The sequence below is a fragment of the Panthera onca genome, chromosome B1 (genome assembly GCF_046562875.1).
Source record: "Panthera onca isolate mPanOnc1 chromosome B1, mPanOnc1 haplotype 2, whole genome shotgun sequence".
Classification (NCBI taxonomy): domain Eukaryota; kingdom Metazoa; phylum Chordata; class Mammalia; order Carnivora; family Felidae; genus Panthera; species Panthera onca.
The window spans coordinates 119401637-119418978 of NC_138342.1; the positions used below are offsets into that span (position 1 = coordinate 119401637).

The 17342-nt window shown below is 35.2% G+C and overlaps 1 protein-coding gene across 6 annotated transcripts in view; it reads left to right on the forward strand.

Annotated features, from left to right (window-relative positions):
- The window catches only part of ELMOD2 (ELMO domain containing 2), a 31670-nt gene extending 15114 nt beyond the window's left edge, over positions 1-16556 (forward strand). For 4 of the 6 annotated variants that reach the window (XM_060654124.3, XM_078445728.2, XM_060654126.3 and 1 more), the window contains exons 6-9: positions 1057-1190; positions 4388-4456; positions 5972-6105; positions 12923-16555. In XM_060654124.3, the coding sequence (XP_060510107.1) occupies positions 1057-1190; positions 4388-4456; positions 5972-6105; positions 12923-13068 (483 nt within the window). In that variant the 3' untranslated portion in view covers positions 13069-16555. Of the gene's footprint in view, positions 1-1056; positions 1191-4387; positions 4457-5971; positions 6106-12922 lie in introns of all 6 variants that reach the window. The other 2 variants (XM_060654123.3, XM_060654127.3) reach the window with 2 other exon arrangements.
- Positions 16557-17342: the final 786 nt, after the last annotated feature.

Below are 17342 nucleotides of genomic sequence, written 5' to 3' on the forward strand. Positions count from 1 at the left end.
GCTCTGCACTGTCAGCACAGAGCCTGATGTGGGGCTCAAACTCACGAAATGGGAGACCATGACCTGAGCCGAAACCAAGAGTTGGACACTTAACCAACTGAGCCACCCATCATCAAACCCCTTGCCAAACTCATGGAGAGATGCCAATATGTTAGTAAAAAGAGAAGAGACCAGGTAAAATCTAATGTAATGCCTGGATTCACTTCGGGGCCAGAGTCTTGACCCTGTCTTAAAGTCACAAGTCTTCACATTTTATTTTAGGTGACAGGATACTCCTTTCATTAGGAGTCCTTTACTCAACAATGCCTGAAATTGTAGTGAAATGGAAAAAAAATGCAGGTATTTCTGTTCTGCAAATATTCACAAACTTTTTAATAATTTTTATAAGTCTGTTTTCTTTGATGACTTTTGTGGTATTGAATTTAGAAAAGGATTAAATTTTTTCAACTTTATTTTGCTTTGGTTAGTTTGTTGCTAATATTTGATTTCTGTTCTTAAATCCTCAGTCTTAAGGAACATATTTACTTGAAACCAAGCCATATTATATTTTTCTTTTAAAATTATGAAAATTTATAAAATAATGATCATATGGATTGAAATACTAGCAGTCTTACTTCTTCATGATTCCCTCCCTGTCTCCCTTCTGATTAGGGACTAATCACTCACCATTAGAGTGGAGCCTACTTAAGTATTTAGTGTTTGAGGCAAGGACCAAGTACCTAACAGTGTTTTTCTTAAGGAGGCAGTTTACCAATGCTGGTATATATGTATTACTTAGTAAATAAAGATACTTCACTGTTTTAGATATCTGTATACTTGACACTTTTTCAAAGTCTACTGTTCTTTATATCAGTCTTTTAAGTTAGGGTAAGTACGCTGCATTTTTTAGGATAATTGTAATGTTCTCTTAAGTATAGTTTTTGTTGAACCTATAATTTGTCTACAAAAGCTATTTAACATTGAAAGCATTTGACTTATATTAGCTATGAGAAGAAAAATGTCTTGGTAAATTAAGAACATCACTATTATTTGTAATATGGAAGCATGTTTGTACAGCTTTGGAATCTTCTAATGCCCACGAAAAAGTTGAAGGCTAGAATCTCCAAGCAGTGGGCCGACATTGGTTTCCAGGGTGATGATCCCAAAACAGACTTCAGAGGCATGGGCATACTTGGATTAATCAATCTCGTGTAAGTGAAAATAAACTTTTTTTTCTTCTTTAAGTGAAATTACATGGAACCTCCAATACTATTAAACTCTAATAATTGATCTAGTTGTTTCACACTTTCTCTGAATTTGAATAGCTACACTGCTAGAAGTATTTACTGATGTGCTGGCAACAATATGAAAACATGGGAAAGATTTTCTGTGTCTATGATTTCTTTGCTGACTAATATCTTTCTTCTTCCTTTCTCTCCCTGGCCTCCTTTCTGATACCTCTTAAGTAATTATATACACTCTTTTCTTACTCTTTTTATCTTCTTGCCTCTTCTCTCTTGATTCTCTAATTCCGTTTGGGGAAATACAACTCGATAAGATACAAATAAAGTGTCTTCACACTTATTCTTCACCATCTGTAACAAGTGATTCAAAGCCCTGACTTTTCAGAGCCTATATAAACTCTCTCTTTTTGTTTTTTCCTCCTTTAATACTTACACTTGGGCACATACATGAAATTCCAAAATATGTGATTAAAGTCAGAATTGATGGCAAAACTATTCTAGAAAATAAACTGAAAGATTAATATGGATGTGGATATGCAAATTAAAAGATTCTAGTGTTTGGGTCTCTCCTCGAATTGTGATTTATAGACTATAAAGTGCCTAGAATGGGAAATGTAACCAGTAGCAAAGTTTGGATGGTTGTCACTGTGAAAAAATTATTCCTAAAACTGTGCTCGATTGTTAATATTGAGAAAAAATGACTAGATTTGTATGGATAAAGCTATTTTTGGGGAAAACAGACACAGGAGGGTTTTGATATCTCCAGTTTTTTTTCCAGTTACAAAAGTATTTAATTTTCTGTAATATCTAAATTTTATAAGTGTAAAGATTCCCTGTAAGTACAACTGCCAAAGATGTAACATAATATAAAAATAATAATTACAAAAAGTGAGATTGCCAGTTTTCTACTTCGATAAACAAACTTCCAGTTGGAATTGAAGTAGAATAAATGCAGTTTCTTTCCACTTGGAAGAATTATAAAATATTTTAAAATTCATTGTTTTTCAGAACACATGGATTCTTTGTTCTTAACCTTTAAAAACCATCTTTTTTCTTGGTACTTGTAAATTACACAGATACTTGAACCTCAGTTAGCTGAACACTATTCTGATGTTTCTTTTCTTTTTATGAGTAACATTGCTTCTTGCTCTTTTCCTAAGAAATCGAGATTTTTCAGCATTTGCCAGGGGGGCACTTTTGAAATAAGTTGGTAGGATTTGATTCAAGACTGTAGCAAGGGATTCCAATAGACCTTTAAATGATTTACAGACACTTGTATGTGGAGCTAATATTACTAATTTGAAAAATGACCAAGACGCACATATGTTAATAGTTATTTGATTGCCAATGATGTACTAGAGATGGTTGAAAACAGAAAAAATCAGAGCTGATTCCTCTACAGTTACATTTGTTGTTCTGTGTATGGAGCTATGAGTCTTCGGGGTCAAAGTAGCAATACAGTCAACAAGCAGGCGAGCTGTTCAAATATCCACATGTAATTTATTTATCTTTCTCTGCCTTCATTATCTGATCTCTTGAGATATTTTGTTGCTTTGAAATATAGCTGGTAGTTTGATAATAATGACTTAGGTTGAATGAATGTTGAGGCAGGTGTAGAAGAAGAAAGGATACTGTACAGAAAATGAATTCAAGAGAGACTGAAGAATTCAAGAAGAAATCTGAATAGAGGAGCAAATAGAAGCAGGTGACTAGAAGAACGTATAAATTAAAGCCAAAACTGTATGTAGGAACAGAGAAAAGTTAGGAAGGAAGGAGAAGGATGGAAGGCGGGCAGGCAAGCAGGTGAGAGGGAAGGAGGATAGGAAGGAGGGAGGGAATTCAGTGCAGATTATTGTAAGGAATAGTTTTCCTTATTGCACAGATGTTCCTTTTTCTTAGATGCTGTTAAGAAAGGGGTTGACTATAAGTTCATCAAGGAAATTAAATACTGTTCTGTGTTACAGATTGAGTATTTTAAGAGTAACTTGATTATTGAAATAATAATGTAATACTGAATTATATTAGTATCATGTATGAAAATGAAATATAAATAGTTTAGTAAAGGCATCCTTAGAGCCAACCTAGGGATAAAGAAGAAAAATGAGAGTATGTAAGGAAAGCATTGCACTAAAACCGAACTTTTCCTTTTTGGGGAATTATAGATCCCTTTGAGAATCTGATGAAAGTTTTGTATATTCTCTCCCCAGAAAATGTATACTCAGGAAAATTATGCATAATTTAAGGTGGTTCATGGGTACGCCTTCATTCATGAATGATCCTTCATTCACAGACTTCTGAGTTAACAACTCTTGTTTTTTAATGGGTTGAATGTTAGAGCCAGTAAAGAAAAATGGAAATCTATATTATTAATCTATAGAAGGAAAATTTGGTTAGAAATTTCTGTACTTTATGAAAATCTCAATGATTATGCCCTCTAAAATTTAAATGAGCCATGGAAATCCACTTTTTATTCTACTTCTTATCCTCATATAAGTATACATGTATATGTGTAGGAGTTCCAGTGCGTCATGAGGTGATCCAGAAGGTTGAACAGAAGACTAGTCCCTAGCTTTAAGAACTCAAAGAAGTTCATTACTATAAGCCAACAGGATGTATGAGCCTGCAAACAGATAGCTTTATATATTTCTCTGTGGTACCTGCTAATACTTCTGTTTTATGGCCAGCATTTTAGTTATACCACTGACCAAGGAGGATATTTTTAGTGCAGAAGAAAGGCTATTGACCTTCTCTTTGCACAGAAAACACCATTACACAATACTGACCTAAGCTGCAATAGAAGAAATAAGCCAAGGTGAAAGGATGATGTCCCAACAAGCACACATGGACTATTTTATAGAAAATTTAAAATCACAACAAACAAACAAGAAGAACTCTAGATCTGTTTTAAAGATAGATAGAATGCCTCTTGTTAAATCATTTGTTTGCTTAAGTACTTTAAAGCCTTGCCCTGTACTAACAGGATAGGCCTGATAGCTCAGAATTAAATTTTGACTCAGAAGCATTTCCAAGTCCCTGAAATGATTTGAGATGGAGATTGGGATGATTGTGGCAGTGTTATCGTCTTAACAGTAGTTTTTTAAATTTCTCCTGGATCTCTTCAATTTGAATGATGTATTTTATTATTTTTCCTAAACTTCTTAAAGGTATTTCAGTGAAAACTATACCAGTGAAGCTCACCAGATTCTTTCCCGTTCAAATCATCCAAAATTAGGGTAAGCTGGATAGATCAAGGCAACTATAAATTCTTGAATGTTAAAGTGTTGATGAGATTATCTGGATTTGAAAGTATTTCATGGTATTTTAAAAAATGAGATTATTTTTAATAAGAACTTTATAAAGGATATTGCATGATACATTATTTTAAAAGTTAAGTGGATCATAAATCAGTTTTGTATTCAGTATATTTTTGTCACAAGATATAGTTTGTCTATAAAATGGGGGTAAGGAACTTTAAGAAGGTTTCTTGAGGAATAGATTTGAAAATAGGAATAGGAAATAGCTTTGAAATAGAAATAGGAAAATGAAAAATAGCTTTGAAAATTGTGAAGTGAAATGCAAATGAGGCCCTATTATTAGCTTTGTCATTATTATTTTATTCTCATATTCCAATGAGACCTATCTTTGAAAAAGCATTATTAAAATATTACATTATAAAAATAAATACTCTGATAATGGAGAAAATGTCAGGTTACCCAGTGTGTGTTAGAAGTCAATGAGAGTGTATGTAGTACTCTTTTTAATTTTTTTAAGGATTTTGGTTTTTGGTATTTGTGTGACCAAAGCTTCATATTTATTTATTTATTCATTTATAGCTTTACATATATGTGTGTGTATATACATACACGCACACATATGCGTGTATATACACACACACAAACATATATATTGGATTTTTTTTTCAGATTTTTATTTAAATTCTAGTTAGTTAACATAGTGTAATATTGGTTTCAGGAGTAGAATTTAGTAACTCATCACTTACATACAACATCCTGTGCTCATCACAAGTGCCCTTCTTAATACCCATCACTTACCTAGCCCATTCCCCACTCACCTCCCTCCATCAGCCCTCAGTTCTCTATAGTTAAGACTCTCTTATGGTTTTCTTCTCTCTCTTTTTCCTTACCCTATGTTCATCTGTTTCGTTTCTTAAATTCCACATTAGTGTAATCATATGGTATTTTTCTTTTCCTGACTGACTTGTTTCATTTAGCATAATATACTCTAGCTCTGTCCACATTGTTGCAAATGGCAAGATTTCATTCTTTTTGATGGCTAAGTAGTATTCCATAGTGTGTGTGTGTGTGTGTGTGTGTGTGTGTGCGCGCGCGTATGTGTGTGTGCGTGCGCGTGTGTGTACATACATACACACCACATCTTCTTTATCCATTCATCAGTCAGTGGACACTTGGGCTCTTTCCATAATTTAGCCTTTGTTTATAAAGCTGCTATAAACATCAGGGTGCATGTGCCCCTTTGAGTCAGTATTTTTGTATCCAAAGCTTCATTTTTACTTTCTTAGATTATATCCAGAAAGTCAACAGCCTCTAAAAGAACAGAAATCTTTTATCTATTCTGGTTTATTTTTCTTAATAGGTAGAGATTATTATAGAATCAATACTGTATTAGAAATGGATCAAAGTAACTTTTCACTGATTTCTTGCATAATTTTAAAGTTATTTTATGAGCTGTTTGGCTAGCTGCTATAACTGGTAATGTTTCTGACATAGGTATTCTTATGCAATAGTTGGAATCAACCTTACTGAGATGGCTTATAGCTTGCTAAAGAGTGAAGCTTTGAAGTTTCATCTCTACAACTTTGTTCCTGGTATACCGACAATGGAACACTTTCATCAGTTTTATTGTGAGTATTAAAATGACTTAAAACTAGATCTTTCTAAGAGAATCTTTAAATCATTAGGAAGATATATAATTTAATATGTCTATTAAGTATATAACTTATGCTTTTATTTAGGGTCTTTGAAAAACAGGGAAATAATGGTAGATGGGTCCCCAAGAGTATTTTACCATCAGTTTCTATATTTGCTGAATAAAAAAATTTAGCAAGGCAGTTTTTTCACATATATGCAAATTTAGGATTTATGCAGTTTTTCTGTAGACATCCATTTTTATAGTCAACTATAAAATGAATTTTCTCTCTTGAATACTGGTTAGTGAATGCTGCTGAGTCAAGGACAGACCATTCACAGATTATTTTGTTAGTCTTGTAAGAAAATTTAAAGGAACATTCCCCACCTCCTATCCCCACCCCCCCCCCCCCACCCCTTTTCAAGGCCAGGTTTTCTTGTATTAGATTGGTGGTACTTAATAACTGTTCCTAATGCTGTCATTATTACCACTGTTCCATTAACTTTTATTGTGATGGTATTTGCACACTGAAGGTTTAATCAAATGAACTTATCTTGTGAAGCTATTGCTCAGAGGCAAAGAATTTAAACCTAGCATAGTTTCCCATTCTCCTTTTCTTGATCTTTTTGTAACACCTTTTGCATGCTGGCAGGATATAGGAAACTAGTTAGGTAATAAATTGCCGAATCATAACTTCTTCATCTCCATTGTTGAAGGTGTCATCCAAGTCTCTCCTTCACACAGCCTCCCCGGCCTTCACTTGATCTCTTACTCCCGGCGTGTCGCTTCCTAAATTTCTCTTGCCTTTATCTACTTTTTCCCATCCCCCTTGTAACTGCATGACATCAGGCTTTTGTTACTAGATTACTGTTTTAGCTTTTTCACTAGTCTTTCTCTGATGACCTTCTTCCAGTTCTTCTACACATTGAAGATAGGACTATTTAAAATGAAAATCTAGGGGCGCCTGGGTGGCTCAGTCGGTTAAGCGTCCAACTTCGGCTCAGGTCATGATCTCATGGTCCGTGAGTTTGAGCCCCGCGTCGGGCTCTGTGCTGACAGCTTGGAGCCTGGAGCCTGCTTCCGATTCTGTGTCTCCCTCTCTCTCTGACCCTCCCCTGTTCATGCTCTGTCTCTCTCTGTCTCAAAAATAAATAAACATTAAAAAATAAATAAATAAATAAATAAAATGAAAATCTAATCGTTTTGCTCCACTGCCTACAATTCTTTAAAAGGTTCCATTAGAAGGCCTTTCATAATCCATACCTTGGTAACTTCTCCAGGTTCATCTTCTGCCAAACACCAACTCCCCACAGTCTGAAATTTAGGCACCCTGGTCTTCTTTTAGTTGAGCAAATGTGTCGTGCTCTCTCTTGACTCTGGACCTTTCACTCTGCCTGGAGCACTGTTCTGGTCCCTCCTTTCTTTCTAGGTGATGCTACTCATCTTTCAAATCTCAGTTTAGACATGACGTTCTCAAGTCTTATCAGAGACTTTGTTCCTTCGGCTACCCATTTCTTTCTCTATTATTCTTCTCTTCTCCTCTTTTGGAATATTTTTATCAGAACTAGTGACCTGCTTTGGTATCTCCCATTCATTCATTCATTCACTTGCTGTGTGTCAGATGCTGTTCTGGGCACTGGGGATATGGCAGAAATGAGGCAAAATCTCTGTGTTTATGGAGCCTTCATTTTCCAAACCAAAACGAAACATTCCCTTAGTGCGGCATCCACCTCCAGTTACCACTCCCATTTATCTGCTCCCCTTCTTGTTGAACTTTTAAAATAAATGCTGTTTTCACTTCCTAACTGCTAATCTTTTTTTCTAACTCCAGTTTGGTTTCTCTCCCTACTACACTGCTAAAACGGATTTTTTCAAATACATGAACAACCTTTTTTGTTGCCAGATACACTTGCCACCTTTTTTTTCTTCGTGTTATTTGATACTTTTAGCAGCACCAGGCGTAAACCACCATGCCTTTCTTCTTGCAACTTTATCTGGGCTTTTCTGATGGCACATTCTTTTGTCTTTTCTCTGGCCCCAACTGACTCATCCATAGACTTTTTATGCTGAGCCTTCATCTACTCCCTTACTAAATGTAGGAGCACCTCAGAGCCCAGTCCTAGACCCCCTTCTGTCTTCAGCCCTTCATTCTATCTGCAAGTGGTTTTATCTAGTCCCCTGTTTGACATACCATATATGTACTAGTGATGCCAAAATGTACATCTTCAGCCCAACCTCTCTCTTTAGCCTCCAGCATTTGGATGTCTAGGTTTTTTTTTTTTGTTTTTTTTTTTGTTTTTTTGTTTTTTTTTTTTTTTCAATGGAAAAGGTTAAAGGATCTCATGGGGATGGGCACACAAAGTAGGAGTTGATACAATGTGTTTTCAGATGGAGGGTCAGGTTTTTCAGGTCCCTGGGACCCCTGTCGATGATCTGCCTGAGGGCACTGGTTTCCTTTACCATAGCAGAGTTATCATTGTAGTTTTATTTATACACCCTCCTGGCCCTTCCTGACTGTACTGGAGATGTCTCTGTGCCTTGGCTGCTCCCAGATACAAATCGTGAAACCGGGTCAGTATAGCCCCAGCATACCTATCCATTAGTACAGACTCTAAGTGTGTGTGTTCGTCCTATGAGCTGGGAAGAGACCCTTCCTTGCCTTGGGTCAAGCTCAGCCAGTCTCCTTTTTTAGGGGTTGGGCATTTTGAACAGATTTTTATCCAAATCTGCATCATCTTTTCCCTGTTCTCCAGGTCTTATCTTTCATCTTGTTGCCAGGGAACTATTTATCCCCATTAGTCTTGTTTGATTTACTCCCCTAAACCTCTCATTGACTTTTAGCATAGTGTCTAGACTCCTGGGACTTCACTGACGGCCTCTGATAATTTGTTTTCTCTATGAAATATATGCTTGTTTAAAGATGCCAATTGAACATAAAACAAATATAAAAAGAAACAATCAAAAAATTCTCCCCTCCCCCAAATTAAACATTTTACCATATTTAAGTAAATACAAAGTGTGGTAGGTAAGAACGCAGTGCAAAATGACTTCTGCCCAGTATTTTTTCCCCTATTTATGGGTAACACGAGCATCTTTGAATATTGTTGATCTCAGTGCCCTCAGCATCAACATCTTATTTGGCTCCTGTCTAGGAAGAGCATCAAGGTAATATCTGAGGTGCAAAAGTCATTATAGGACCTTCTCAGTTGCCTTGTTTTTATCAGTTCTAGATTCATAAGAGCTGTGCATCATCCTAGAAACAATTAAGCTTATGTCTCAAATTTCTTGGAACATTTAAAGCAAACACACACACACACACACACACACACACACACACACACCTCTCTTAATCTTACACACTGGAGTTTCCTCCCCCAAATTGATTTTTATACCCTTTACTGTAAAGTTTTATGTCTTTTTAAAAAAAATCTTTATTATTATTATTATTATTATTATTAATGTTTATTTATTTTTGAGAGAGAGCACACATTGAGCGGGGGAGAGAGACGGGGACAGAGGATCCAAAGCGTGTTCTGTGCTGACCACAGAGAGCCTGACGCGGGGCTCAAACTCACGAACTGCAAGATCATGACCTGAGCCGAGGTTGGATGCTCAGTCTATTGATCCACCCAGATGCCCCTAAATGCTTATTTTTTGAGAGAGAATGAGCAGGGGATTGGCAGAGACAGGGGGAACAGAAGATCCAAAGCAGCCTCTGTGCTGACAGCAGAGACCCGATGTGGGGCTCTCACTCAAGCTCTGTGAGATCATGACCTGAGCCGACACTTAACTGAGTCACCCAGGTGCCCCTGAAGTTTTTTGTCTTAATTAAGGTTTTATTCTTATATTCTTTATTTTTAGATATTCTTTTTAGATATTCTTTTAGATATTCTTTTTTAGGTATTTAAATATTCTTTATTTTTAAGAGCATATTCTAACTAGAAAATAATTTCAAACCTTATTTGTTGGGGGACCGGGCCCAGTTCATTTGCACAAATCAATTCCAAGGTCAAAGTTTTTGTGTAGAATAAAGAACTATAAAAAGACTAGCTTTCACATATATTATTTCCCTGTGATATATCTCCATCTCCCATTCCCCTCGTTATCCCTACTGCTTTTTTGTTGTTGTTACTGTTCTCCATAGACAAGGCTGGAAACAAGTGAGTGCCAATTCAGTTTCTTAGCTCCATTGTCACCCTTGTGTTGTATGTCAAAAATGCAAGCAGATATCCATTGTCACCTGAGTGGTTTGGTGATTCAAAAAAAAATAACTCAAGTTTGTATAACAGAAAAGTTATGGCTCAATAACAACTTTATTGAGGTATAATTTATATACCATAACATTCACCCATTTCAAGTGAACAATTCAGTGAGTTTTGGTAAATTTGCCGAGTTATACAACTAACACCATAGTCCACTTTTAGAACATTTTTATCATCCCAATAAATCCCTCATGCCAGTTTACAGTTAATCCCTGTTCCTATGGTTACCTTCTTTTAACCCCTTTTGGAAAACCTTAAGTGCCCCTGTGGCTTTGGTCAGGGACAGTAAAAGCATACGGGGAATTTTGAGGTTAGAAATTTTGTATGGTGTTTCTGTTGAGTCTAGTGTTTGAAACCTCCTAGAGGCAAAACAGCAATAGATGTGCTTTGTGGATACAACTCTTTTCCATCCTTTTCTGCAAGGCTTTCGGAGTCTTGCAAGGCCCTGTCAGCCCTCTGTAATTTTGTTCTAATCTCCTGCAGTTTCCTGATGTCTCATTAAATCAATTTAGCCATTATAGTCTCAGGCTGGTCTTTCTCTGAGACCAGTTTACATTATAAACCAACAACTCAGTTCTGAAGCAAGAAATTGCTAGTACCTTATACTTGCGCAGTTTGTTCGAAACCTAAATACTCATTTGCTTAGGCAGTAATGAAAAGCAATTTAAAGGACTTACAAGAATGGTAAATAGATGAGATATAATTGCCAAAAATAATAAACCAAAAATATCAAGTTTGCAGAGATGTCTTAGTTTTCATACTACCCAACATATTAATCTCCAAATTTTTTATTGTACGTCCCTATCAATATATTGGGAGTAGGCATGGGGGGGAGCAAAGGTTCAATTTATATATGAATGTATAATTTCTATAGATGTACTATTCTAATGTATGCACAAAGTAAATTTTGAATGAAATAAAGATTAAAAACAATACCACTTAAAAATAAGTACAAGATTACCATTCTCAGTTTGGCTTTTGGAAATGAAAAGCCCTCTGCTCAAAGAGGCCTTATTCTTTGCTGTTCTCATATATCCTAGTTAACAAAAATCTGTTTTATCATATCAAGAGATTACTTTGAAATCTTTTTTAAATTGGCCTTCTTATGAAGTGATATTTCAATGTTGAAATGTCATGGTTCTTAACTGTTAGTATTTGCTTTATGACTAATTTCTAAAATGGAATTTACTTTTTTTCATATTAAGTGATTATGATAATCTAGTCACACTTTTATGTAGTCACTGTCTTTCCCTCCCCTCCTCCATTTATCTGAAATAAGTCACTTCTATCTCTTATTAAAAATCCTCTCAGAAGAGGAAATGAGATTCTGGTGGATACAAAGTCTAATTTATAACATAATAGAGACCACTTTTGAACTATATGATTTGGGCAAGTTACTTAAGCTCTCAGGGCACCTGGCTGGTTCAGTCACTAGAGCATGCGATTCTTGATCTCAGCATCATGAGTTCTAGTCCCATGTTGGGCAGAGAGATTACTAAAAAAAAAAAAAAAAAAAAAAAAAAAGTAAAAACTCTCTGTGCCCCCCATTTCTTCATCGGTAAAATGGGAATAACAATACCACATCATAGGCTTGCTGGGAGAGTAAATACACACATGAGCAAGTGGTGAGCACGACTATAGTAGCATTTGTTAAATAAATACATACATTTGGTTGAATCCAAATATGGTTTAAGAGTGATTTTAAATTCACATTTTTTGCTTGTAAATGTATCTATTTACGTTTTTATTTTTATTATGTACTGTTAATACTTTGAGGGTTAACTTGGCTACTGTCATGAGGATATTGAAAAACAAAAACATTAAGCCTACTATTTAGAGTTTGTGTATACTTTTTTTTTTAGTGTATATGCTGCCGAAGCAAGCACTGTGTATTCTTTTTAAAAAGAGAAGATGTTGATATTTCATTGAAGAAAGTAGAAATAATTACTAGATTTATAAATCAATAGAAAACGGCTTTTGTGTACTTTATCCTTGTCTAATGTCTTCTTGTTATTTCAGATTTTTTGTTTACTTGAGGGGGGTGGAGAGAGAGAGAGAAAAAGAGAGGCGGGGGGGAATCCCAAGCAGGCTCTGCACTGTCAATGCAGAGCCCAACGAAGGGTTCAAACTCACGAACCGTGAGATCATGACCTGAGCTGAAATCAGGAGTTGGACGCTTAACCAACTGAGCCACCCAGGTGCCACATTTTCTCATTACTTTCATATTTGTGTTTCAGGGGTCTCTGGGAATAACTTTTTTTCCTATTCCCAAGGCATCTTTTGACAGTACTGTATCTCTTACATTTGAGGGATTTTATTGATACTTGAGACAAACAGTAAATATACTAAATATTTTATTGAAATTCCTGCTTATTTTGAACAAAAATATTTCTTATAAGGTTTTTCAGGTTTCTAGTAGTTTAATATGATTTCTGATTATTGTATTTTAATATATAATTTAAAGGATGGTCCTGTACTTTAAAATGAGGTGGTTTGGTTGTGATTTCCCTACTGAGACTATATTTATGTTTTGTTTTTCTTTAACCGCAGGTTACCTTGTCTATGAATTTGACAAGTTTTGGTTTGAAGAAAAGCCAGAAAGCATTATGTATTTCAACATGTATAGAGAGAAGTTTCATGAAAAGATTAAAGGACTCTTACTGGATTGTAATGTATCACTTACTTTAAAAATATGAATCATCCGTAGTATCTTCTATTTCTACCACATTTTGCACACACAACAGAATTTATATGTTGTAATAGAAAGTATCTGATCAATTACACTCCTTATGTATAATTTCCTACAAAAAGATTTCAGAAATTCTATTTAAGAAAGCTAGTGGACAATCAGTGTATGTTTACAGTTGTTTATACACTGTTTTCCAAAGGTACCTTATCCTTCCAAAGATCCCTTCTGTAGAGTCCTGTGAACTACAGTTTGGAACTTGGGACTTAGCCCATTTAGTGTAAAAGTACAAATCAGGTATTTGTATTTAATTGGTTGATTAAAATGTGTCAGAATCAGTTTTCATTTTTATGTGTTGTACTATCAAGTCAGTATCGTAACCTTTCAAAGCTCTTTTAAGATTTTTTTGTGTTTTAGTTTGGAGATGATTGTTCTTTTTCTTTGTCATGTTTTCTTCCTAGGTTAATTAACAGGAAGAGTAGTTCTTCATGGTTTTCTTTGTTTGCATCTCAATCACATGCCCTAATGTTGCTTCATTAGTAGCAAAAAGCATTGATATGTCAGACAGGATAAAGAATCATGGCCTCTTCCTTTTTGGTTTCCCTGATTATTTAGCATAATGGATAATGAGAGAATGACGGTATTGGTGACTAGCTTTTTTGTTTCTAAATACCACACTTTAAAATATCACAGTGGTATTTTAAAGCTTAAAAGCATTTTCTCATCTTCAGTTATTTGCTTTTCAGTCAGTTATAGAAAAGAATAATAATGCTTGGTGTGAAGGCCTTTTATGAGGCTTCTCTGCCTGTGAGTGTTTATGAAAAGAGATGTATTGGCTAAGAAAATCTCGACTGTATTCAAAGGACAGTGGCTATTTCAATAAAACTGTCTTTGAACTTATACAAAAGGAAAACTTAAAGCTTTTCAAAAATACTGGTGAAACATCATTGGTTTATTTTATTTACGATTAACTGTTGCTTCTTTTTGCTTTGCCTCCATGGTGTTTCTGGATAATGGTATATGGACTTTATGGGTATTCTTTGAGTTAGTGGTCTGTGGGATTCAAAAGTAGCCTGAGGATGATGACTGTGCATTTCGTATAGCTTTATTCTCCTAAAATCTCAGGAGGGCATCAAGTGCTGTCAAGGATTATATAGTGATGAGCTTCTCATGGGAATGATTTCTTCCTTGTGTGTTTTAGACATTTGTACTCCTAGCAAAACTAAAAGAGTTTGAAGATAGGTTTGTCTGATCACTAAGTTCTTAAATCCTACAGAAACCGGCCTATTAAAGACATATTTTAAATATGATGAGAGTTAGCCCGTCTTTAAATGTGTATATCAAGTGCTTAAGGACTGACTCATGTGGTAGCAAGACCCGAGACTTTCAGTGTTCGTTCATGTCTCTTGACAGACCTCTTTCTGCAAACTTGTCAAAGAGAGGTAAAAAACATCTGAGCGGAAAGTAACAGATGCAGTGTCGTATAGCACACACATTGAAAGCGCAGCATCAAAACTATTACTTTCTCAACAGGATAAAACACGTAAAAATTGGGTTCACTTTATTATTGATTGTGGTGGTTTAGTGTCTCCATATCACAGGCATTTAAAATTGGTTTCTTGTAGGAGACTTCTAAACCCTGGGATTATCTCAATTTTTTCTTTATGCTTTCAGTGCATTAGTTTCTAGCTCTGCAGTTCTAGGAGATGTAGCAAAATCCTGGTAAGGATCAGGTGCTAACCATTAAAGCTTATTTTATAGTGTTTACTATTACATGGAAAGCAATTCTGTTAGTCTTTTAATGTTTATGCTGAAAATTCTTACCTTTATATTTTAATCTTTCAACAGCTGAGGTCTTGAACTGATTTAAACCTTTGTCAGTATGCTTAATAAAGAATGACACAAGTATGTATGGAAGGGAAAACTTTTTAAAGTAATCAAGTTTTTCGTCTTCTATGGAGGAAAAACACTTTGTAATGTTTTGAAAATGTCATTTGAAAGTTTGGTCAGTAATATGTTCTTTAAATCCATCACTGTACAATATAGATACTGTCCTGCTCTTGCTTCAGATACTCAATAACCATTTCAGAAGCTCTGTAGTGAATTGGTCTAAAAGATACCAATAAAAATTTTAAAGTTTGATAGTCTGGAAGCCAAGCTAAGCGTCCCCACTTGTAAATTAGAATGTAACATAGTGACATACGTGAAAAAATATAATTGTGTCTCCTGTCCTATTTTTCCTTGCTTTCAGCATATGTGTGTTAGAATTTTATGTAGTCTTAAAATCCATGTTTAGGATCTTCCCTGTTTCTGTAATAATGAATAAAATACCAAAGTAGTGATAGAATTGAAGTAGCAGGAAAATTATGTTTGTTTTAGCATCAGAAAAGTGAATCGATGTTAAAATCAATTTTTGTATATGCCAGATCAAAGAGAGCGTGCCAGTGACAAGAATGGTGTAAAAATAGAATTATACTGGTCGTAGTTCAAGTATGTTCTGAAAGACAATCTTTAGGGAAATGGGAGAATCAGGGGATATCAGTATGTCAATGAACCTAGATCAGCCTCTCTTTGTATATAAATATGGTGATATAGTTAGATATAAAAATCAGTGTCTTACTGGCACCAGTTTAGAAAACAGGATCTTTTTCTTAAAAAATGCCCATCCTGATTTTTTTTCTACTTTAACAGCTACTTGGATTTGTATGTATTTTTCTATGTGAAAAATATATGTACTCTTCATTTTTATTCCAGTATTAATAATTGTTTAAATACTGTTTCTCCCCTTTGCATTCAGCAAAATAGAACTTGGTCAAAGATTTGCTCAAAGGAGCAGCATTACATGAGTGGAAAGTGGAATTCTCGTTTCCAGAGCAGAAAAGATTACACACTATCATGGCACAGAAGAGAAGTTTGGCTTGGAGGGCAATAATGTTTAGAATTAATGATCAGGGGCCAGCAGCTATTTTCTCAGGATAAATGGTCCACCTAACTTCTCTTTGAACAAGTCTGGGGAGGCTTCCTTTCCATTTTCACATTTATGAACCTCTCCGCACAAGCAGATTTTTAACAAAGACGAAGGGACTTATTAAACATCTGAGAGAAATCATGAGTGAGCTGGTTCTTTTTTTCTGGCTTCACCTTTTGACAAGAAAAAGTTTAAATGTAGTTCAGGTAAGACCTAACTATTATAGGGCAATCCTTTCTTCTTTCTTTCTTTCTTTTTTTAATTATAGGGCAATTCTGTGGTTCTGTTAATGTATTAAAAAAATAAGCAGTGGCTTTCCCTGGGGGAAAAAGTGCTGGTTGTCAACTTAAAGAAATCGATTTTTGTCTACTTTGGATAAAACAATTAACTTCATATGTAAAAGCAATAGTTTAAATGTGATGTCATTTTGCTCAGAATGTTGTGAACAAATAAAAAAGTGTGTCAAAATTGTTACAAGCCGCTCTGCTAATCCTTCGGTCTCTTCCTATCCTCCCCATCCCTTAAGCCATTTATGTTCATGAAACAGTGACTTCCTTATTTAACCCTTTAATCATGTTCCTATAGGGTAAATCAGAATACACAGAAAATTTTTATTTTTGTGACTAACTCATCCACTAATTACCTATTTAAGATGTTACTGGGTAACAACAATTGGTTATGAGACCAGAAAAGAGCTGGAAAAAAAGAAAAGAAGCTACCACTCCCACCCCCCATTCTTACAAAGGATAGGAATAATTCATACTGCACTGCGGTGTGCTTTTCTTAACTTTACAGTGTATCTTAGATACATTTTTATATTAATACATAGCTTCCTTATTCTATTTATTTACAGCTGCAGAGCATTCCTCTGTGTGTGTATCATTTTGAACTAAATAAAAATACTACATATGGAACTGGTTGGATTCAGCAAATGAACTTTATTAAAGCTAATACTAATTATAGCTTTAAAATGTATGTATTAGAAAAAAGTGGCTGAAAATTAAAGACCAAGCAGTCATCTCAAGGAGTTTGGCGAAGATCAAAATAAATGTAAAGAAAATAAAGAAGGAGATATTAAAGGTCAGAGCTTAGATGCATGGAATAGAAATGCATACAATAGAATCAACAAAAGTAAAAATTTGTTGCCTGGAAAGACTAATAATACTGATTAACCTTGGTGAGATAAATAAAGAGTAAGGGGGGCGCCCGGCTGACTCAGGTCAGTTAAGCATCCAACTCATAAATTCGGCTCAGGTTGTGATCCCAGGGTCATGGGATGGACCCCGATGTCGGGCTCTGTGCTGAGCATGTAGCCT